The 23,140-nt window shown below is 42.6% G+C and overlaps 1 protein-coding gene across 3 annotated transcripts in view; it reads left to right on the top strand.

Annotated features, from left to right (window-relative positions):
* Positions 1–17,389, top strand: part of LOC138265504 (gametocyte-specific factor 1-like) — a 424,543-nt gene extending 407,154 nt beyond the window's left edge. For all 3 annotated transcript variants that reach the window (XM_069213286.1, XM_069213284.1, XM_069213285.1), the window contains one exon: positions 17,316–17,389. In XM_069213286.1, coding sequence (XP_069069387.1) covers positions 17,316–17,329 — 14 coding nt within the window. In that variant the 3' untranslated portion in view covers positions 17,330–17,389. The remainder of the gene's footprint in view (positions 1–17,315) is intronic.
* Positions 17,390–23,140: the final 5,751 nt, after the last annotated feature.

Here is a 23,140-nt window from a genome sequence, read left to right as displayed (position 1 = left end):
TGGCTTGGAAGTTCAGCAACCTGTTGCATCCTCTATCCCTTCTACCCCTGTCCATCCAGGAATTCAAACATCCCAGGGACCGCCACAAACACCGATTTCCATTCCTGTGCAGGATTTGTCCTCCTCTGAGGATGATGATGATAGAGAGGAAGGAGAATTGCCGGACGCAATAACTGAATGGGATGACTATCAAATTCCCACTCCGTCCTCTCCGGTTCCTGTAGATTCCCCTCCGGGTGACATCGGCGGTTTCCACAACCTGCTGGAAAGAGCTGCTAAAAGATTTGAGTCTCCCATGCCCACAAAACAGATGGACTGTTTTTTGTATGATTTTAAGGAGCCTTTTCAAAAGAGCGTTAAATCTATGCCGATTGTGGACTATATCTGGAATGAAGGCATTAGAGTTATGAAGAACCCAGCCACGGTCACCCCAGTTCTACCTCGCCTTGATAAGAAATATAAGGCACCTGAAGACTCTCCGGCCTGCCTCACGGGCCATCCCAGACCAGACTCAGTAATAGCTCAGGCGGCTCAATGCAGATCAAGGAACCCTTCAGCACCAATCTCTGCCCCACCCAACAAAGAGGGTAGGAGATTAGACAATATAGGAAAAGTTTTTTCATTAATGGCTTTGCTTATTATACGAGCTTCTAACGCTGGCTATCTTAGGCAGATACGATAGGTAGATATGGGCTGACATTGCGCCCTATTTGGATCAACTGCCTGAAGACTGTAAATCAGAAGCAAAGAAAGTCTTGCAGGATGGGGAGAGATCTTCTGCGGAAATTATAGACTGCGCTATGGACATCGCTACTACGGCTTTCCGTCTGCTGTTCTCAGAAGGCAAGGTTGCCTCCGAGCAACTTCATTTAGACCTGAGGTCCAAAATAAGATCCTTGACCTTCCCTTTGATGGTGAAGCCCTTTTTGGGAAGCACATTGATGATGCGCTTCAGTCAATTAAGACTGACATGGACACAGCCAGGTCCCTGGGTACCCTGCAGTTTAAATGGTAGCCTTTCCGAGGAGCTCGAGGCCATGGCTACTCATCGTACAGACCAGGGTTTCAGCAGTATAGATATCCTTCAGTCTCTGCGGCATCCCATTCCTTTCGTCCTCAATTCCAACAGAGAATGCCTCATCATGCGACTTATTTGAGAGTTTCCCAGAGAGGAAAGGCTGTAAGACAACCAAAAGATACAGGCTGTAGACAATGACTTGCTATTGTCTCCGGCTACAAACCTTCACTTGCCTTGAAAACCAGGGTGAAGGATTTCCCTCTACTTCCACAATTAGCAGAAGATAACATCAGACCAATGGGTCCTAAATCTCATACAGTTTGGCCATATGCTGGAGTTCCTGCACTACCCCCCTACTAAGCCTCCCCTTCCTCGAAAGGTGAAGCACTTGCATCTGCTCAGGCAGGAGGTCGAGTCTATGCTTCTCAAGGGAGCTATAGAAAAGGTTCCACATCGGGAGAGAGGAATGGGTTATTACTCCTGATTCTTCTTAGTTCAAAAGAAGCAAAAAAGTTTGCGTCCAATTTTAGACTTCAGGGATCTCAACATTTAATTCATTCCGTATGATCACCTTATCAGACATTCTGTCCCTTTTAAATTTGGGGGATTTCATGGCCACCCTCGATTTACAGGACACATTTTCATATCCCTATTCATCCCTCCCACAGAAGATATCTCAGATTTGCAGTAGCCGGAGACCATTACCAGTTCAAAGTCTTGCCCTTCGGCCTGAAGTCGGCTCCCAGGATCTTCACCAAGTGCTTGGCTCTAGTGGCAGCTTTTCTCAGGAGGCAAAACCATCAAGTCTTCCCGTATCTGGATGATTGGCTGGTCAAAGCCAGATCCAGATCTCAGGCGCAGAAGTCCACGAGAGCGTGTATCGAGCTGTTCACGAGCCTGGGCCGAACGGTCAATCGGGAAAAATCAGCTTTCCAGCCCCTAAGGAGAAGAACTTTTCTAGGGGCAGTACTGTACACTTCCACCAACAAGGCAGCCCCTACAGAGGACAGACAGAGAAAGCTCCTCTCCTTCGCAAAGCGTTTACAAAAAAGAAAGTACGTTTCAGTTTGCCTATTCAAGTCCCTGTTAGGGATGATGTCCTCCTGCATTCCTCTGGTGCCTTTCTGTCATCTAAGAATGAGACCCCTCCAGGAGCAGTTAGATGTTCAATGGGCACAAGCCATGGGGTCTCAACGATATCATCAGGACTACCAAGCCCATGATGCTCTCTCTAGCTTGGTGGACTCAGGAGTCTCACTTAGCGAAGGGACTTTCTTTTCTCCCCCAACAAGCACCTTGGGTGATATCTACAGACGCTTCTCTCGAAGGATGGGGTGCTTTCCTCCAACACCTACAAGTAAGAGGCAAATGGAAGCCGCATCAGAAAGTCTTTCACATCAATTACTTCGAATTGAAGGCTGTTCGACTAGCGCAGTGCGCTTTTCTCCCAAAAAATAAGAGGTTCCTCGGTTGTCATCTGGACGGACAACACAATGACAATGCATTACATAAACAAGAAGGGAGGAACCAGTTCTCTACTCTTATCGATAGAATCTCAGCGCATTTGGGAATGGTCTATCAGCCACAAAGTAAACCTTCGAGTGGAATATGTCCCAGGTATACAGAACATCACTGCGGATTCCCTGAGCAGATCACGATCGTCCAGCCACGAGTGGGAATTGGACCAGGAAGTCTTGAATCAGGTTTTTGCTGTATGGGGGAAACCAAACCTGGATCTCTATGCCACCCCACAGAATGCGAAATGCCATTTCTTCGCCAGTCGGGATCCACATCGGGGCTCTTGGGCGAATGCGTTTTACATGGCATGGTCAGGAATTTATGCCTACGCTTTTCCTCCCATTCCCCTGATTCCAAGGGTTCTGGAGAAGATCAAGATCGAACGCTGCAAGCTCCTTCTGATGCTCCAGCATGGCCTTGTCAGTTTTGGTATACAGAACTCCTTCACCTCTCGCAGAGCCGCAGCATCCCTCTACCTCCCTACTTAAGATGAACGAGGGCCAAGTTCTTCACTCGGATCCGGCTTCACTTCACTTGATAGCCTGGCTCCTGAACACCGAGTTTGCGCATCTAGATTTGCCATCGGATTGCAGGGCCATTCTTGCCAGAGCTGTAGCTGAGAGTATCAACAAATGTTATCGTCTGAAGTGGCAGAGATTCTGCTCTAGGTGTGCTCGGGTCCAGGTGCACCCCTTTTCGTCATCACCGCAGCAGTTTTTACCTTATCTTCTGCTCCTAGCCAGTTCGGGTTTGGCGATTTCTTCGATTAAAGTTCACCTGGCAGCAATTTCCTGTTATAGGCGTACGGAGAACGTGCCTACCCTGTGGTCGGCGAGAGTCATAAAACTGTTTCTTAAGGGTCTGCTTAGGTCCTTCTCTCTGGTACGGCCGGCACCTCCTTCATGGCACCTTAATTTGGTCTTGTCTCAATTAATGAAACCACGTTTGAGCCAATCCACAAGGCAGATATAAAGTTCCTATCCTGGAAAGTCTCTCTTCTGCTCGCTCTCGCCTCGGCTAGAAGAGTAAGTGAAATGCAGGCATTCACGATCCAGGATCCTTTCTTACAATTCAAAAAGGATAGAGTAATTTTGCAAACAAATCCAAAATTCATACCTAAGGTGCAGTCCGAATTTCATAGAAATCAACCAGTGATACTGAAAACATACTTTCCTAATCCATCGATGCCAGTGTCGTAGTTTGGACTCTTGCTCTGAGCAAGACTGCTGGTTTAAGGAAGACAGTACTTTTGTTTATAGGTGACTGCGTCTTTCCTACAACAAGTCGCAACTGTTGTCCCAACCTTACCGGCTCACTAATAGCACCTCACCTGAAACACAATAGTAAAAGGTGATTTATGGCAGCCGTTCACGCATGGACTCGAACATAAGATATCTCAGGGAGTGTCGTGGTTAAACGGAGATTACCCTTTTCTCACAGATATATTATGTCTCATTCAAACACAGGCAATGACACAGATGCAGTAAAGTTACAATAGTTTTAATTTAACATAACTGCAATTTGCGATAAGTTGCATGGGCTGCAATGATTAGGATAATGAATAAAGCAAGAAACAGAATTGTGAAGACAAGAGTCATTATTATAAAGACCCCCATCATCTTGCAATGTGTAGGAAAAATATATGAGATGTACTATGCCCTAATACCCTAATGTGAAAAGGCCTAACCTCCTACCTAAAGGAGAGCTGGGTTTGTTAAACCTAATCTGCCAATGCCATGTCCAAGAGAGGAGCCCCCAACCCTCGTTACCTTGGAATGAGGTCTCGATCTCAGACTCCGCAGGGACAGAAAGACTGGGTCAGCGTCAAGACGACTGCAGCATCGGTATCAGCGATGGTGGCGATGCCCTCTGGTCGGAATCCCTCTGATTATCTGTCTAAAGTGTGATGTATTTATACAGATCTACAATGTCCCCTGACGTAGGTGTATTCCTAAACTATAGATAACAGACATGCTTGGGACGGCAATTAATATCAACAATCCCTCGAAAGTATAGAGAAGGAAAATCCCTAAGTTTGAACACCTACTGTTTGTTTGTCTTTGGTGCTTGATCTTGACGCCTTGGTGCGGTGACACTGATAATGTTACCCATAACAAGTGGCCTAACTATAAACAAGGCAGCCATCTTAGAAGAAATAAATAATTAAATGGGCTAAGACAGAGCAAGCTAAGTAGGTTAAAAGTCACTAGGTGACGGGGGCACGAGTCTACAAGCCAGAGGCTAAGCTAACTCCTGTTATCCCATTAAAATGAACTAGGATTCACTACACCCTCCCCATTCCCGTAACAGGTATGACGAAGGTACAGGAACCCAAATGCTAAAAGTTGCCTCTGAACTAAAAGCTAAAAGCAAAAACAAGCTAAAAAAGCATTAGCATGTGTTAAAAATATGTTAAAACAAATCTGTTAAAATACATACCGAGATGTTAATGTCAACTATGACAAGTACAGCGTGCAACAGCAAATGTCAATTTAAATGCTTAATTTGGAATCGGGAATGGCAAGTCATTTCATCAAATTATTTGTTATACGCATGATTTTGAAGAATGTCATCGAAGTCACCAACCAAGGACCTCAAAAATGAGTCAACATCGTCCGATGATAAGTCGAGTGCTGGGCCTACAAACGGATCCACAGAGCAGAAGTGAGACGTATTTCCTGGTGTATCGTTATCCGTTGCAGTGTCCTCATCCATGGTAGATCTCACAACGGAAGGCTCATAGGTGGCCTCGCGGAGCAACCTCAGTCTCAAAGGGCATGACCGCGTATGAACCCTCATCGGGGACATCAGCAGTTCATGGTCCACAGGAGATGTCAGTGCAACAGCAAGACAGACCATAGGCAGATGTTCAAATAGACACCATATGCAGCGGAAGACTGGTTGTACACACCAGACCAGAGAAGTGGCCGAAATGACAACGACCAGTCAAGCTCCAGTTCCAACAGCAAAGGTACACCTAAGATCCGAGCCATGCGCTCACGGCACAGTGGAGTTGGCGGGAGCGGCTCCATTCCTCTGCGTTGCTGGAAAGAAACAACCACTGCGGATCAGAAGAAATAGCAGTAGTAGTCCGCCAATCAAAGGCAAAATAATTGGAAAGCCACCAAACACACTTGAAATGAGAGAATGGATGGCTGATGGGATGACTCCGAAGACAGTCTGGACGATGGACGCGAAACCAGACCCGACAGCCTTAAAGAAATGAACAATCCCAGTGGTGCTTGAAGCATTGAATATTCTGGATACCAGCTCTCCAAAGTGTTTGGGGAAATTGGTATTTAAAAGGGATTGTATCTCAGCTGATGATCTCGCAATCTGGAGAGCATACGTCTCTTTTGCGGATGTCAAGGCGACCTTTTTCTGAAACAATAGCGCCTTTAGCCGACTCAGCTTGTCATAGTTCACATTAATAGTATCTATGTGGGGCCACATGTCCGATACTTTTATCTCTCGTGTGGGGGGAAACAAAACATGGCCACAACACGTAACGACCTTCGTGACCGAGATTGCGTAGGCAATTCCAGGTCGCATGCCGCAACAACTTTGATCGTTCAGTACCACATAACTTCCATTGGAAAGTACATGAAATATAGGGCGAATCAAAGGGACGGGAGTACCCTTCAGAAAACAGGCCAAATTTGCGACCCCCGCATTGCAAAGACCCTGAAGAGACACCTGCTTACATATCATAGAATGACGAACAGCAGTCTCAATTTCGCTTCCGCTAAGAAAGACTTCCTTCTCGCCGTTCAGACATCTATAGTCAAAGGACAACTCCCACTCTTCCTTAGTAAAGCTATCTCCTAGTTGCTCATATCTTCCCACTGCAAGGTGTTTCAGGCAGCTCGAGAAACGAAAGGTCGAAATCGGTAAATTAACAATGCCATGTAAGAGCCAGATAGTTGAAGGACTCTCTGCTACCGTGAAGGGCAACTTATCTAACTTCTCTACTTGAAGCAGGGTGAAACTAGACTCCCTTTTAGCCATTGTGACTTGTTCCTTGGAAAAATCAAAAGCAGTGAAGAATTCACTCCCATTAATATACTTCCATGGAATGTGGCCACTTTTCAGTGTCTGTAATGTCCAACCTAGCTGCATGATGGAACGTAGCTGTGTCTGCCCATGATATAACTGGGACAAGTCTGTCTGAGTGATATCAATAGCAGACGACACTATATTCGATAGCGAATAAATCCTGTTGGACAGTGTATTCATGCCGTTGTCGACGACAGCTAATGTTTTTTTCTAAATTTTCTTTATCTAGTTGCCTTAAACGCGCATAGCCTCAATCTGGGAAAGTTTCCAAATTTCATTGTACATAGCATATAAAAACCTTTTTGAGCGCTGTTTCCTAGGACCCAGCAGAAAATCCTGCAAGTCTATATTTTCAGAAAGAGTGTTCAGGTGTTTCTTAACTGCAGCTAACGTGTTCGTTTGTACCCATTGCTGGCACAGCTTACCCACACTGGATGTTGTACCTATACCTGTATGTTGACCAGATATGATGATTGGGATGTCCAAACAGTTGAGTCCATGCTAACTGAAATGAAGGACTATTCCGCTTTTGAAAGTGATTATGTATATGATTATACAATGAATTATGGGGAAATGTTCTGCTATAACAATTGGGGACATCACTACCTACACCGTGCCACTAGATACAGGTCAGTATTGAATTACACAGAGTGGGAACACTGTTCTACACCACAGGTGGGGAGTCCAAAGTATTATAGCGATAAATTTACATACTTTTCTGGGCATGATACAAGAAAAGCAGAGTCATATTATTTTAAAATACTGTTAATTGAAAAATCCCCTGAAGAGTTCAAAAAACGCGTTTGACACTCATTAGTGTCGGTAGGCCATACTAACCACCCGCCGGGACTGGAAAGTGAAGAATTATAGGTACCAGCCTTAACCATTGCATCTAGCCTTTCCTCTGTGATATTAAGGAAGTGTCGCCAATCTTTAAACTTTGCCGGAGTAGGGATACTAGGCGTGTTCAGATCTTTAATTTTTGCTAACCCCAGACAGGATGTCTGCTGAATAGTGTCATTTAAGAAAATCATTTGCACAGGAATCAGGCATGCTCAAAATAAAGCCTCCCTACCCTGTATTTGCCAATCTTGTGTTCCCCGTACCCTTTTCAAATCGATAGTGCTCTTCCAATATTACTAAACCCTCAACTGCGAGCCGGGAAACAAAGGGATCTGAATAAATCAATTTTGTATCAGTTAGCAACATTTTTCTTATTTGTGCCGGAGGTATTTTAAAATAATATGACTCTGCTTTTCTTGTATCATGCCCAGAAAAGTATGTAAATTTATCGCTATAATACTTTGGACTCCCCACCTGTGGTGTAGAACAGTGTTCCCACTCTGTGTAATTCAATACTGACCTGTATCTAGTGGCACGGTGTAGGTAGTGATGTCCCCAATTGTTATAGCAGAACATTTCCCCATAATTCATTGTATAATCATATACATAATCACTTTCAAAAGCGGAATAGTCCTTCATTTCAGTTAGCATGGACTCAACTGTTTGGACATCCCAATCATCAGAGACAACATCAGGTGTAATTACATCAGTCATTGAAATTTTGAACATGTATGGTATTTGAATAATTTCTGTAGGCCCGTATATATCAAATGGAATTTTGTCCCACACAATCCCATCAGTAATCGGTATTGCTGTAATATTTACAGGAGCCAAATCTCTTCGGAATTTATGCAAAGAATGATGTGGTGTTAAAACTTCATCAACAAGCTCCACAGAGGAGCGATCAGGAATATAGTGGCCATTTATCAGTAAAAAGAAAACCGTGACAAAACCAATCCATAAAAATAATGCAAAAAATGTCAAACAGAACCACAAGTAGTTCCATGGGTATATCAAATGGTTCTTTTTAAGCCATCGATACAGTCAATCACAGTAGCTGATGAATCTGAAGAAAAATCATCAATGTCAATGAAATAACCAGAGGTAGTCTCTGCAAACACAGGAGCCGAAGTACCCTGGTCCACTGCACGTTGAGGCTCTTGGTAGACAACGTCATTAGTCGTTGAAGTGTTTGTGTAAAATACAGCTAAATCTTGAAGCGAGGTGGTCACTGAAGATGTGACTGGAACCAACAAAAGTTCATTTTCCGCCCTCCCCATGGTCGAGGAGGTGTCTGGAACAGCAGTTGACATTGTTGCATAGTCTGTAGAAGTGATGCTCATCCTACTATGTAGATGGATGTCCTCTTGGATAGTGAGAGGGGATCGGGAACCACCCAAGAGACCTCCTGGTCTACTGTGAAGGATCAGCCACATGGTGTAATTTGATGTCATCAATGGAGATTAATCTGTTCGTCTTAGAACCAGACAGTGGTGGTAAGATGACAGTCCTGGTGCCTTGTATTCCCAAGACTGGTACAGGTGCTCTGTATGATGGACCGAACTCCTTTTTTACAGCGATCTTCTCACAAACCAGATCCCCAACTTTAGGAATCCAGCCAGTTTAAGTTTTCGCCAAATCCCTTATTCCCAAGGTGGCAGCACTTGCAGATGATTTATCATCACAAAATTGTTGAAGCTCCTGTAAAACAGTGAGATGTTCTTTTAAGTCAAATGGTGTGTCTGCTGCCATCATACCAGGGGCTTCAAGATCTGGGACATACATAGGTATCCTAAAGAGAACCTCCTATGGAGAGCGTCCCCCCCAAGGACCGTCTTGGCAGATTATTCAGTGCTCTCTGGACCCCATATAGGTGATGCAACCAACTGCGGCCTGAACCTAATACTCCAGTTGTTAAGGACTGCTTTAGATCAGGATTCTGCCTCTCCACAACTGAATTTCCCTCGGGATGGTATGGCGAGGAGTAATGGAGTTCAACACCCATCATCCCCATGGTGTCCCTGAACGCCTTAGAGGCGAATGCAGGGCCTTGGTCCGAATGGAATGCTGCAACCGCATATGTACCGATAAAGATCAGCAAGTCTTTTATAACAGTCCGGGCGTCAGCCGACCGCTGTGGCCATACCCACAGGAATCTAGAACAGGAATCTACAGCTACTAAAATGTATTTGTATGCACCATCAGGCTGTAAGGGACCACAATGGTCCAGGTACACACACTGTAGTGGCTTGTCGGACACTAAGAGGGATGTCTGCTGTGGGAGTTTGATATTACAGCCCTTGATCTGCTGGCAAATGTCACAACAAAGGACATACTGCTTTGTGCGTCTGCACAGACCAGGCCACCAGTAGCGTTGCTGTAGGAGTGTTATTGTGGCCTGTATCCCAGCATGTGCAGAAGCGACACCCTCATGAGCTTCTGTAGTTAGATCTAATCTCTGGTCATCATTGGGGATCACTCGATCTCCAACTCCAGGAATCGTTGTGTAAGCAACATTCTGTACACTGATATGGTAAGTATAGTTCGTAGGGTATCCTTTCGGAAGGGGCTTGCCTGCAGCCGAAGCGTTAACGGCAATCAGTATTTCATTATCCAATCTCGTCCGAGAACGAGTCACTGCAGCCACAGAAGCCGTAGCTACTGATGCTTTGGCTGCTTCATCAGCCAATGTATTACCGGTAACGTGTACTCCTACACGTTGGTGTCCCAATGTATGGACTACATGGACACACGGTAGCTTACCCTTAAGATCAGCCACCCTCCCCCACAAATTTTTGTGTTTAATGGTGTTCCCTTTAGAATCTCTAAACCCGTTCAGTTTCCAATGATTGAGATATTCATTGTATGACTGGACGCAGTAATATGAGTCACAGACTATCAAAGTCTGGCTTCCTGTCTCAGTATGTTTGAGCGCTAGAATAAGAGCTTTAAGCTCAGCCAACTGGGCTGCGCAGTCCCCTAAGGTCTGCGTGTAGGTATTGTGAGGGTGGAAAACTCCATCTTCCATCACCCCGCTCACAGCTGCACAAGCTGCCGAGTATTGATGTTTATTACCTACAGCCGGTTGTGCCGAACCATCAGTGTATATGACAGTATGGTAGCTGTCGAGTGGCAAGATATTCAGAGGAGCGGCGTACTCTTGTTCATACTGGAGAAATTCTTGTGTCTGAAGCTTGGGATCGAATATATAATTGACATCAGTGGCGGTCAGAGAAGTTGCCCATTGAATCCAATGTGGATGTAATGCCTTCACGTTAGGGACGCTCGCTTTGGTGACAGCCTCGAAGGCCGACACCGGGGAGACAACAATAATACGTTTCCCATGGGCAAAGGGGCCTCTCTTTTATGACGGCCATCTGAACTGCTGTCAGAATTTTTTCTGTAGGTGCAAAACGTTCAGCATTTGAGTATAAATGCGATTTATATGCTATTGGTACCGTGTCATCCTCATTAAAGGTGACATAAGTAAATCCAAGGGCACCAGCAATTATTCTGATGACCAAGTTTCTTTTATTGTCACGTGTGTGTGTTTAGCTTCTAGCATGTCCTGTTGCATGTCCCTAAGGATGTGTGTGTGTTCAATTGTCCAGTGTCTGCTAGAAAATTTAGGCTGAACTAAGTCATAAAGTGGCTTGATGCCTTCTGCATAATCTGGAATGTATGTTCTTTCGAAATTGAAGAAACCCAGTAATGACTGCAATTTCTTAAGTGTGTTTGGAGGCTGTAGTTGAGCACACTTCTCTAGAAAGTGCGGGGCCAGGCTCTTCCCCTCATTTGACAGCTCATATCCCAGGAATAATACACTAAGAAAGGCTATCTTGCTCTTCCTAAAATTAAATTTATAACTGAGGTCTGCAAATCCCAAAATGATCCGATCGACCCTCGCAAGATGAATGTCGAGGACGTTGTCTGTGAGATATGTGTCATCCACATAGGACAATGCCTCGGAATCAATATCATGTAATGTTGATGTTACACGGGCTGAAAACAGGCCTGGGCTATTTTATAGCCTTGAGGTAAACGACAAAAGCATTTCTGAGAGCCAAATGAAAATGCACTTAGGTCCCGACTTTCATGTGGTAAATTCTGGCAGAAGAATCCATTAGATATGTCTAATGTTGTTTTATATTTTTTACGCACTATATTGTTTATCAGTGCTGTGCTGTGTGAATTTTGTATAGCATATGTGCGTGTATGACTATTTAAATTTCTATAATCAACGACTGTTCTATATGAATGGTCTGGCTTTGCAACGGGGAATAGCGGATTATTCATTGCAGATTTACAGGGCTCAATTACTCCCTGGTACTCAAGTTGTGATAGGATCTCCTTCACCGGAGCTTTTGCTTCATGTTTAACAGGGTATTGTGGCTGCGGTTGGGGTGTAGACCTAACGGGAATAATATGACAAGGAGACTCCTTGTCCCAACCTACATGATTGCGATAAAGTGCAGGTGCCTGCGCTAAAGCCCATTCAGAAGCATAGGCTTCTTTATCTGCTTCTGGAACAAGATCGGAGAAAGAAGGCAAAATGACATCTTGCCCATGCGGGAGCTTACGGACGTGTTCAGGTGGGCAAACTCTTTCGGCCAATAGGATATCACTAGTAAGTACATCCCAAAATATCACACTAATAGTGCGCTCCACGTCTCCCTCTATCTGAATTTTTAAATCATAAACCCTATCGGGGGGGGAGAACGCGGCCATCCGCTGTTTCAACCGCGATGTAATCGCTAGTTGCTGTCGCATCCAGATGATCTTTCAGACTCAGGCGACATATCGTGACTTCTGCCGCACTGTCTAACAGAGTCACTGCCCACGTCTTGTTCCTCAACAGCGTTCTCAATTTTACTGGCATTTTTAACTGTCAGAGCTGCCACCTTTTTCTTTTTAAACTGTGGCTTTTGTTGAGGAGTCATTTCTTCTTTTTCAATGGTAGACTGTTGTGAGTCTTTCTTTTCTTTCACGTAGTCCGGACGTCGATCTTGACGGCCCCCTCTCTTGCTACGTCTATCCGGTGCGTCCTGAAAGGAACGAGAGGGACGTGAATCAGTATATCTGTCTGGAGTTTTAATGTTCTCCCTATTTCTGAGATTATATCTCCTTTCGGAGTTCTCCGGGTGTGGAGAATCAGCTCTCTTATTCCTTCTTTCTTTGAAATCTTTTTGTTTGTCCCAGCGCTTCTTTGAGCATTCTCGTGCCTGCTTTGTACCCTCCTTGTGGGCGGTACCTTTGTATTTCCAATTTTTTAGGTTTGGCTCCCAAACTATCCCGTCCTATACTAGTATAGGTATCTGAAATTATTTTCGGTAGCTGTCTCTCTTGTTCCTGGTGTTGAGTTTCCGGGAGATGCTGGCGAATTGCCAGTGCTACCGCTTTCCCTTTAATATTACTGAGTATTATTGAGGATACGGCGTCCAAGTTACGCATTAATTTCATCCCCAAATCCAGGGCTGCTGCAGCCCCATGCTCATTTTGTATTTTTTTTTTTTTTTAACACTTCCGGCAAGTTGGCAAGTGTTGGGGTACCATGTGTGATAGTATATATGGCAGCGAAGACTGTAACCCATGTGGCACAGTCATCCACCGAGGGAACCATCCCAAAAGGCAAGCACATAGTGAGCAACCTATGTTTTTCCTGTGGTCCCGTATGGGGGGAAACAGCTTCCAGCTGATTCGTTTTCTGGGCAATCCAGAACGGTATTTTTTTCCCGTTCCGTGGGCACTTTACCCATAACAGTATGCACTGTTTGTGGATTAATCCCAGTAGCCAATTGATAACCACCAGCTACTGGCGCTGCTGGACGCGCTGGTGTTGTGTTCAATGTTCACATTACGAACTGGACTAATCGCCTATATAATGCCACTAATTCATTATATAAAACTCGTAAATCTGCTATCTGCATATTTTGTAAGCCTGGGTGAGGTGTGTATGTGGCAAACATAGGCCACGTAGGTCCATCATTACTTAAGGGACCTAACCTCACTCTTTGTAGTACATGTGGTAGGGCGCCTTCGAACCAGTTCTGATGGCCTTGGTACGTGAGCAATATTTCATGATACTGGTATGCTTGGTACCGTAAAGGTACGTTTGCAACTTCATATGTGTGAAATGTGTGCATTCTTTCGTTAACCTCAGGAAAGGTGACCCAACAGTAAAATGTTTCTGTTTGGTATGCTTCATTAGCTTCTATTATCAGAGTAACATCCCCGCCCTCATCTGTAAGGCCATGCGTTAATAAATGTTGTGTTAGTGCATGTCTAGCATTTTCAGGAATGTCTATGGCATCAGCCATATTTTTTTTAGAGAAACGGAACACCAGAAATGGGAAGTTTTTAGTCCTTTTATGAGTTCGAGCTCTAACAACCTGCAGCTTAATCAGCTGAGGAGGATTCTCCCAAAGACCACGGACGTCTCCGTATAATGGTACTTAGAGTACCTGTTGTCTGTGAGACAGTGATAGTCAGGGTATCCGTAAATTAGTGCCTAAACACCATCGTTGGTGGCACCATGTCGTAGTTTGGACTCTTGCTCTGAGCAAGACTGCTGGTTTAAGGATGACAGTACTTTTGTTTATAGGCGACTGCGCCTTTCCTATAACAAGTTGCAACTGTTTTCCCAACCTTACCGGCTCACTAGCAGCACCTCACCAGAAACGCAATACTAAAAGGTGATTTATGTTAGCAGTTTATGCATGGACTCGAAAATAAGATATCCCAGGGAGTGTCATGGTTAAACGGAGATTACCCTTTTCTCACAGATATATTATGTCTCATACAAACGCAGGCAATGACACAGATGCAGTAAAGTTACAATAGTTTTTATTTAACATAACTGCAATTTGCGATAAGTTGCATGGGCTGCAATGATTAGGATAATGAATAAAGCAAGAAACTGAATTGTGAAGACAAGAGTCATTATTATAAAGACCCCCACCATCTTGCAATGTGTAGGAAAAATATATGAGATGTAATATGCCCTAATACCCTAATGAGAAAAGGCCTAACCTACCTAAAGGAGAGCTGGGTTTGTTAAACCTAATCTGCCAATGCCAAGTCCAAGAGAGGAGCCCCCAACCCTCGTTACCTTGGAATGAGGTCTCTATCTGAGACTCCGCAGGGACACGAAGACTGGGTCAGCGTCAAGACGACTGCAGCATCGGTATCAGCGATAGTGGCGATGCCCTCTGGTCGGAATCCCTCTGATTATCTGTCTAAAGTGTGATGTATTTATACAGATCTACAAGGTCCCCTGACGTAGGTGTATTCCTAAACAATAGATAACAGACATGCTTGGGTCGGCAATTAATATCAACAATCCCTTGAAAGAATAGAGAGGGAAAATCCCTAAGTTTGAACACCTACTGTTTGTTTGTCTTTGGTGCTTGATCTTGACGCCTTGGCGCGGTGACACTGATAATGTTACCCATAACAAGTGGCCTAACTATAAACAAGGCAGCCATCTTAGAAGAAATAAATAATTAAATGGGCTAAGACAGAGCAAGCTAAGTAGGTAAAAAGTCACTAGGTGACGGGGGCACAAGTCTACAAGCCAGAGGCTAAACTAACTCCTGTTATCCCATTAAAATGAACTAGGATTCACTACACCAGCAGAGCAAGCGCTACACTTTTTGGATATTCAGAGGTGCCTGAAGTTTTACCTGGACAGAACTAAACAGTTTAGACAATCTAACCAGCTTTTTGTGGCTTTCAGTGCTCCACTTAAGGAGCGAGCTTTATCTAAACAAGGAATTGCGAGGTGGATAGCCTTTGCCATTAACTATTGTCATACAGCGGCAGGAAAACCTTTGCAGAATCCACCGCGGGCACATTCTACAAGAAAAATGGCTGCATCCATGGCACTTTTTGCTGGAGTGCCCATTCAGGACATTTGCAGAGCAGCCACATGGAAGTCTGTGCATACTTTTCAAGACATTACTGTTTGGAGGAAACTCAGCAAGGAGATATGGCGGTAGGACAAGCGTTGTTGCGACATCTTTTCCAGTAGCAGTGAGCTATTGTAAGTTCTTTATTCCTTTTCCCGCCAGCCCAGTCTAATTTGCGCACATGGCATTTGCATAAGTTTGTTTTTCTTCCTTTACGGCTATCATATTCATAGTTTTGCCTGTTTTAACGTACCGCAAGATTTTGCTGATGTTTGTATATAGATGCATTCCTGTGTGCATGTATCAATAACTCTATGTATGGTTTAATGTTATACAATGTGCTTCATTACTGCTTGCTATTCTGATTCAAGCATGTGAATCTATGAAAGTTCCAATACTGGCGTAAGAAAATAAGTTACTTACCTGTAACTGTAGTTCTCCAGTATTGGAATCTTTCATAGATTCACATGCGACCATCCCTCTTCACCTGGGAAGCTTACCTTCTCATGTCTTCTTCAGATACTCTTATACTCGTGCTTGAGAAAATCTGAGGGAAGGGAGCTCCTCTCAGGAGGGTTCTAGAGGGAGGGGAAGCCTGATTGGCTGGGCCTTGTTTCAGTCTTTTTGCTCAAAATGATGAGGATAGGCTACTAAAGTGAAGGCTTAGGCCTTTTTTCTTTGCAGTAGCCTGTATGTATAGGTGTTTTGATGTACTGGGGGCTCCCGTCTTGACGACGGGGAAGGATTCAAGCATGTGAATCTATGAAAGATTCAAAATACTGGAGAATTAGTTACAGGTAAGTAACTTATTTTCTTCTCCTTGTTACAAGGACTAGGCACTTTTGCAAAGCAGACAGGCTTGTTGTAGCCTTCACAAAGCCTCACCTGTGTCAGCCTTTATCTAAAGCAGTCATTGCCAGATGGATAGTCAAGTGCATTCAGACTTGCTGTACCCCAAGACCACAGACTACTTGGTAGAAGCAGCAACTATGGCATTCCTAGGGAACATTCCCCTGGCTGATATATGTAAAGCAGCCACTTGGTGAAAGCCATACATTTCCCAAACACTGCTTTGTAGTTATCCTCATCAGTAAACAAGCAATGTGTGGCCAGACAGTCTTGAGGACCTTATTTCAGACATCTGCATCCTCCACATGCTAGCCCACATATGTAGCGAAGTGCTGCTTTACAGCTTATGCAAAGCATGTGTATCTACAGAAACGCATGTTGCAAACACTAAATGTTCCATACCTTATGAGCATTTGTTTGTAGTGTTTGTAGCGGATAGTGCTGTCTTTTATCTGTGCCCACCCTCCTTCGCAGAAGCATGTGGCTGTGGTCATAGTATTTGTTGGCTGACCGAGATTGTGCTGCTGTGCTATCGGAATTCCACTGTACATGAGGGATTTGGCTAAGGAATCACTAAAATGAAATTCTTAATTGTTTAGCAGGTGATTGTTACTTTATTTTTTCAATTTCGACTTCTAGAATATCTTTTGGACCTCACTGAAAATCTGTCTAAATCATTTAGATTGGCAATTGTTCCTGACACAGATACACAGGGAAAAGTGAAGGTAGAAAGTGTGAATCTGGATGTGGGTACTCATATGGTCACATCGCCCTTATTTCTCTCAATGCCTCTAACTTCACCCTATTTTAATAAAACTGCTTCTCGCAGTATGACATTATTTCTTTTTTTTGTAAGTGTAGCATCTTAATTTATTTCCTGTTACTCAAAGTGCTGATAATATTCAATTTCTTCTTCCTAACCCTCCCATCACCTCATCCATCCAGGTGTCAATGTGATGCAATCTTGAATTTGAATATAGAAGTGAATCGCTTGTTCTGTTTCTTTTGATGACTGTTATAGGACCTTGTCCTAGCCTGTCTTGAGCTTATAGGTGTGTGAAAGCAAAAAGTGAGTGAAAAATGGATTCAGCCTTGTACAAATTTTTCTCACATCTCTGTTGCAGGGATATTGATTTGAGAGTTAACTTGGAAGAAGACGTTGCATCGTTCTCTGCAGTGCTGTGATTTGTATTGTTAATTCTGTTGTTAAAAAAAAAAAAAGGATAAAAAGTTAACACAAGCCTGTTGCACTTAAATCAAGATGAAGAAACTGCCTCAAATCCCCAATCATAAATATCAATATTTTAATTAAACATAACTTTACTTGGAATTTTGTACCTGGAAAAGAACTGTTCTCTGTTGGCCATTGAATTAGACTTTGGGTTTAACTTAGTTTGGAAAGAGTTGCTGTACACTAGGTTTTCTTCCCTTACCTCATTTAAAGGTGGGCAAAATGCCAAGCAAGGAACTGCTTCAAATTCCCAACCATAAATGTCAATTTTTTAGTTAGCCATAACTTTACTTGGAACTTTGTACTTGGTGAAACAAAATGTCTCTGTTGGCCATTTGATTTTTACTTTGGGTTTAACTTAAAGATTGGAAAGAATTACTATACACTATGTTATCTTCCCTTAACTCGTTTAAAGGTGGGTAGACTGCCAAGCTCCCAGTGGTTGAGCCTCAGCTGGTACTGCCATTATCAACCCTTAATTAATCAGACTGTCCCCTAAAGGACTGCCAGGCCACAGTAGCAGAGGACCCGTCCTTTTATTGGCTTGACTACTGAAACAAATTTTTTCGAGTCTGGAAAATAAAAAAGCCCCTGATACGCAGGGCGAAAACTGGATGCATATTGAAGATTTTTTTTTTTTTTTTTCAGTACCGGACTCTTAGTGTTTGTTGGTTTCTGAAAGACAAACGAATGCCGAGACAGCCACAGCAGCCTCCTCAGCATTCTCCTTGGCCTAAAGTATTTTCACATTTTGTGGCTAGTGATGCCCTTTAATTGCGGCATATTTCTTGGCACTTTCATTGATGAACATTTCTGCCCTGCTTTGTGCCACAGTTATATTTTAAAACAGTGTGGTGTTCCTTGCAAAATGCTTTTCCATTAACCTGTTAAATAAGTTTATTTTGTTGAATTTGTCGACTGGTTGGACTGAATTACGTGCATCGTCGAATTTAGATTTGGTATCGCTATCCAGTGATTACCACGCATGCTCAGGAATATGATGAAACTGAGATATCATGGCCAAAATAAGGCTTTGCGTATGAGAATGTTGTAAATGCCTGCCAAACTTACAATGATTCTGTGCCGACAGACCTTTCATTTAGAGTTGTGAAAAGTACATCTGTTACTAATTTTTATTTAAATTACTTAATTCAGTTGGGATGTCACTTTTGGACGTCATAAATGCATAACAAATTCATTTAAAAATTGTGGTTAAGTACCTTGTTGGCATCTTTAGTTACATGCATTTGCAACATCATATTGCCCTGTACCATTGTTCTTAATAAAAGTGTTTGATGACGCCATTGAAAAGAAGTGGTTATGTGTGGTAAATTGGTCCATTTTGCATAGATGTAGCACGTGTCCCTTTAAGCGATGTCACTGTACTTTCTCAGCATTTGCAATGGAGTTTTTTTTGTTGCACTTGAGCCAATGAACGTGCACTGACTGGTGAGTCTTAATTCTTAGCCTTATGATTCATTGCTGAGTGCAGGGTGATAGTTGATGAGCTCATAGTCAAGCCAAGGACCAATAGGTAACAAATTTGAAATCAATATAACTTGGTTGGAAAAATATGTGGGGAAGCATTTCATGTTGAACAGCAGAAAAGTTAGACCAAGTTCTACAGGTTCACGGTGAAAATGAAAAGGAAATAGTGCTTGTAAACAAAAAGGTAGCTGAGGGAGTATGTTTAGTGCTTGGAAAGCATACGTTCTACATCGTAGGATCTTCATTGATAGTCACAAACATTGAATAATTCAGTGTTGCTTGCACTGATCCCTGGGACACTTTCTTCAATATATATTTTAAGAATCCAGGAAAAGGCATCCAATAGTGTTCCTCACTGGGAATCATTTTCACCTAGTTACAGTGTAGACTGCCATATGTATTTTCCTGGTGAATGTTGAAGAAGAGATAACTGGGAGTAAATATATACCCATAAAGCCTTTAAGCTTTCAACACTTTGTCATAGAAAAAGAGGATGCTCATAACCCACAGACAGCATGAGAAGGGCAAGACAGCCTGATAGGCTATCACTGATAAGCTTAAAAAGGGACCTGTACCTTTATGGACCCCAGAGTTATCCCATGCCACATTGCACCACAGGGGAAATTTGCCTGTGACTGACATTTCTTTTTCTGGCTTTTTCATGCAGTATCTCTTGCCACCTCACATGTTTTCTTCACCTAAAAGGTTTTTCAAAAACAAATTCAGTGCTAAGTTGCACAATAGAAGGGAAGCTTGTATGAAGACTTTTAATATCTTAAAATAAGTCTGATCAGTGCTCCAGGCTCTGACCTGGAGCAAATTAGATAGCTAATCTGGGTTCATAAACTGAAACGTTAGTTTGATCACAAAACATTTGTTTCAGTTAGCAATGACAATTATAAGTGCCAATTAAGTCCACATATTTTGTAGTATTATAATTAGACGGTTGCATCATGAAGATTATCTTTACTGTATTTGTTGTGGGATTGAATTAGCTCTTTATTCTTCCATTTCCCTTTGCACATAGAGCCATTTATCAGATGACTTTTGTAGAAGCTGCAAAAAGCCTTCAGTAGTAACCCCTATTTGGGCTGCCACTGACATCTGTTATTCTTTCTCACATACCTTTGTCCATAATTATTCTTGGCTTTTTCCTGAACCATCAATTTTAGGTTAACGTCACTCTACATTTGAGATAGCTCCGTAGGAAACAGCCCTTTTCTAACTGATTACAGCCATCCTGAAATCTGTTTTCATGTCACATTATTTTGTTGGCTTGCCAATAGGTTGTGTTTGTCGTGTGTTTGTATCTCATTCTAAAAATAAATAAGAATCCCAATCTGAAAATTGAACTGATGACAGTGGTGCACCGTGCTTTTCCTGGGACCGCAAAAGGACCGTAAAGTCTGCTTGTTTCTTTTTCTTTTGCTTTTATCATGCTGTTTTGTGGTGTTGTTTCTGCCAGCTATTTGAGTTTACAGAAATATGCAAGATAAAATGTAAGCTACCCATTTACAGATAGATTACAAGCTGCACGCACTTCTGGTTGATCTGATTTGATGTACATTATTTTGTTTAAACATTCAAAGATGTGTGTGTGTATATATATATATATATGTTCAAACAGTTAGCTGTTTTATACCACAATTGAAATAAACTTGTAAAACTCATCATCAAATTGTCAGTGTTTTCTTAAGAATGGCTTTATTTCCATCGTACATTTAACAATATCATCAGATAAGATTACCTGGAGTTGTATTTGTACTAATAATCTAACACTTGGGCTCCATTTGTTTTCATTGACATAGCTTGCTAAAGTTGTAACTACTTGATTACAGTCTTATTAGTTTTGGTGAATGGGTGCTAAGGGAGCTACTCCGTTTGGTTCACATTAGTGGGGCATAGGACAGGAAGTTAAAAGAAGTTGGATTTACCTGCTTTCTTGCTCAAGATGGTTACCGGTTAAACACCCAGATCATTCTCCGCACAGAATCGAACAAGCAAACGCTGTTTGAGCCGTGTGTAGCTGTAGATACACATGCTCTGCACATTCCTGCCATTTAATTTTGGGCTTGAACTTGTACAACTTGTCAGGCCTGGTCTGTTTCTATTGGAGCAGGGTCAAGACTGATTAGGAAATGGCTGGGTCCAGACTGTGGAAGCATGGCAGACAAAAGCAATGGTCTGGAGTGTTACTAAGTGATTCCTAGTGATTGAGCTTGTTTCAAGCATTTCTTACGTTAGGCAGTGTTATTTATTAGATAAACAATTAATAGAAGTTTTTGTTGTTGTTTGTTTTTCTTTTGTTTTTACTTCCGCTCAAAACAGGAAAATACATCTAGTCCTGATATTTTTGCTAAGCAAAAAAGGGCCCACACAGGAATTGGATCTATTACACCTCATGCTGACCAATAGATTTATCATGGAAGATAGGTTTTGAATACTAGCCCTTAAACAGAATTTTCTACAGCTCTGTAAAGAAGCTGGGATATATATGCAATGGATTTTCAACATGCTGACTTGCCATTAAAAACTAAGCCCATAAAAATCTAAATATTGATAGTAGAAAAAGCACACTTAGCAATACACTGGTCTTCCCTTTGGGCTACAATCCGACACACAAATTGTTTCATACTTCATGCCAGTGGTGGCAGACTTTATTCCGAAACAGGGGATTAGTAAAAACTCATTCGGCAGAAAACGATCTTCAGAACCTGAAAACAGTAAAGGGTCAGCTCCACTGTCTGGCCTTCAAATAATTTTTCAGAAGTCTACCACACAGTTTGTCCTGAAGCTGACTTGAACAGAGACTGAGGAGAAATTTCTCGGTGAGACAAGAGAATATCTTACATTTCACAGAAATGTCTTAAGTTAAACAACTAATTCACCAACAGCTATATGACCTTTTTGAGGGCTAGGGCATCTTACATTCACATTGTACCAAATCCAAGGCTCCATATCGGACCTCTGCTGGAATATCTAGGCAATCAGTGGTCTCACATCTGGGAAAGACCAATTTCTATTACTTCAGCAGGACAATCTCTTCAGTAGTTGTTTGCAAAGTCTAGTATGTTGAAAGGAGTCCTGTTTGGTGGTGAAAATGCAACGCATGCACCATATCAGTATCCTAGAAATTAGAGTAATTCAGCTAGCGCATAAGGCTTTTCAGCAGTCTGTACCTAAGAGAAGGATACTGGTACATAGAGCGCAACCACATTACTTTGGTCTGTTACCTAGGATTATTTCACTGGAAGCAGAACCACTCTGGAAATAGATATCTGAAAATGAATTTTGGAATCTGTCAACAAGTCTGCCAATTCAGATGATAAGCCTGCTCAATTACCAAACAGGTGTTTTCAGCAGGTTATTTGTAGCAAATCATCAGTGGGTACTGGGCTTTGAGCATCTTTTCATATTGGGACTTTCAGCATCTTTTCATACTGGGATTTTTCTCTAAATAATTTTGTTTGCAACATCTTAAAACTCAAAATACCTTCGCCTCCAGAGTGTGAGATCCAGGTTATTTGAGTAAGGCCTTTTTGAGATACTGGTTGAGGACATCTCTCTGCTATTTTGTCAGTTCCTCTAACCACAACGGGTTAGATAAAGCTGGAATTCTCTAAAGTCAAGAGAATCTCTAGGTGGGTAGGTTATTGAATTTTATTTTGTTAGCAGTTAGTGTATTTATCTGGCAAGCCCAGACTGTTACTTTAAGAACTGTCCCAGTGTTAAGTAGCTAAATGAAAACCTGTCCACATTTTCACCAAACGTTACTGTCTAGAATGGATGCAATAGTTAATAATGCTACATTCCAGAATCTTTTTGGGTAAGGTCTTCCGCCATGCTGTTGGAATATAAAGAATGTCTATTACTTTGAGGACAGGCCTACTATGACTGCTACTCTAGTCTGTGTTCATAACTAGCAGTGATAATCCTATAATTTCTGTTGGGAAAGTTACTTTTAGTGTGTGTTCTGATGAATTCTTTAAACTCTGCTTCTTCACTTTGAGTGTCCCAGATGCCATACTGGATCTGGAACATTCTGCCAGCAACACCTTGAGTGTTCTGAAAGGTGGTGCCATGTATCTCTGGCAATCTCAAACCGTCTGTGGGTGATGGGGCAGAGTTTATAACAGGCACAAATATTGTTTTAGGGTGATTTCTCTCTAGAGGAAGACTCGATTGAAGTTACACTACTACTGCAAGAAGCAGATGCCTGTCACTGACTGG

This window comes from Pleurodeles waltl, chromosome 11, assembly GCF_031143425.1.
Source record: "Pleurodeles waltl isolate 20211129_DDA chromosome 11, aPleWal1.hap1.20221129, whole genome shotgun sequence".
In the NCBI taxonomy this organism is placed as follows: Eukaryota; Metazoa; Chordata; class Amphibia; order Caudata; family Salamandridae; genus Pleurodeles; species Pleurodeles waltl.
The sequence above is the reverse complement of the archived record's forward strand: the minus strand, read 5'-3'. Positions and strand labels throughout refer to the sequence as shown.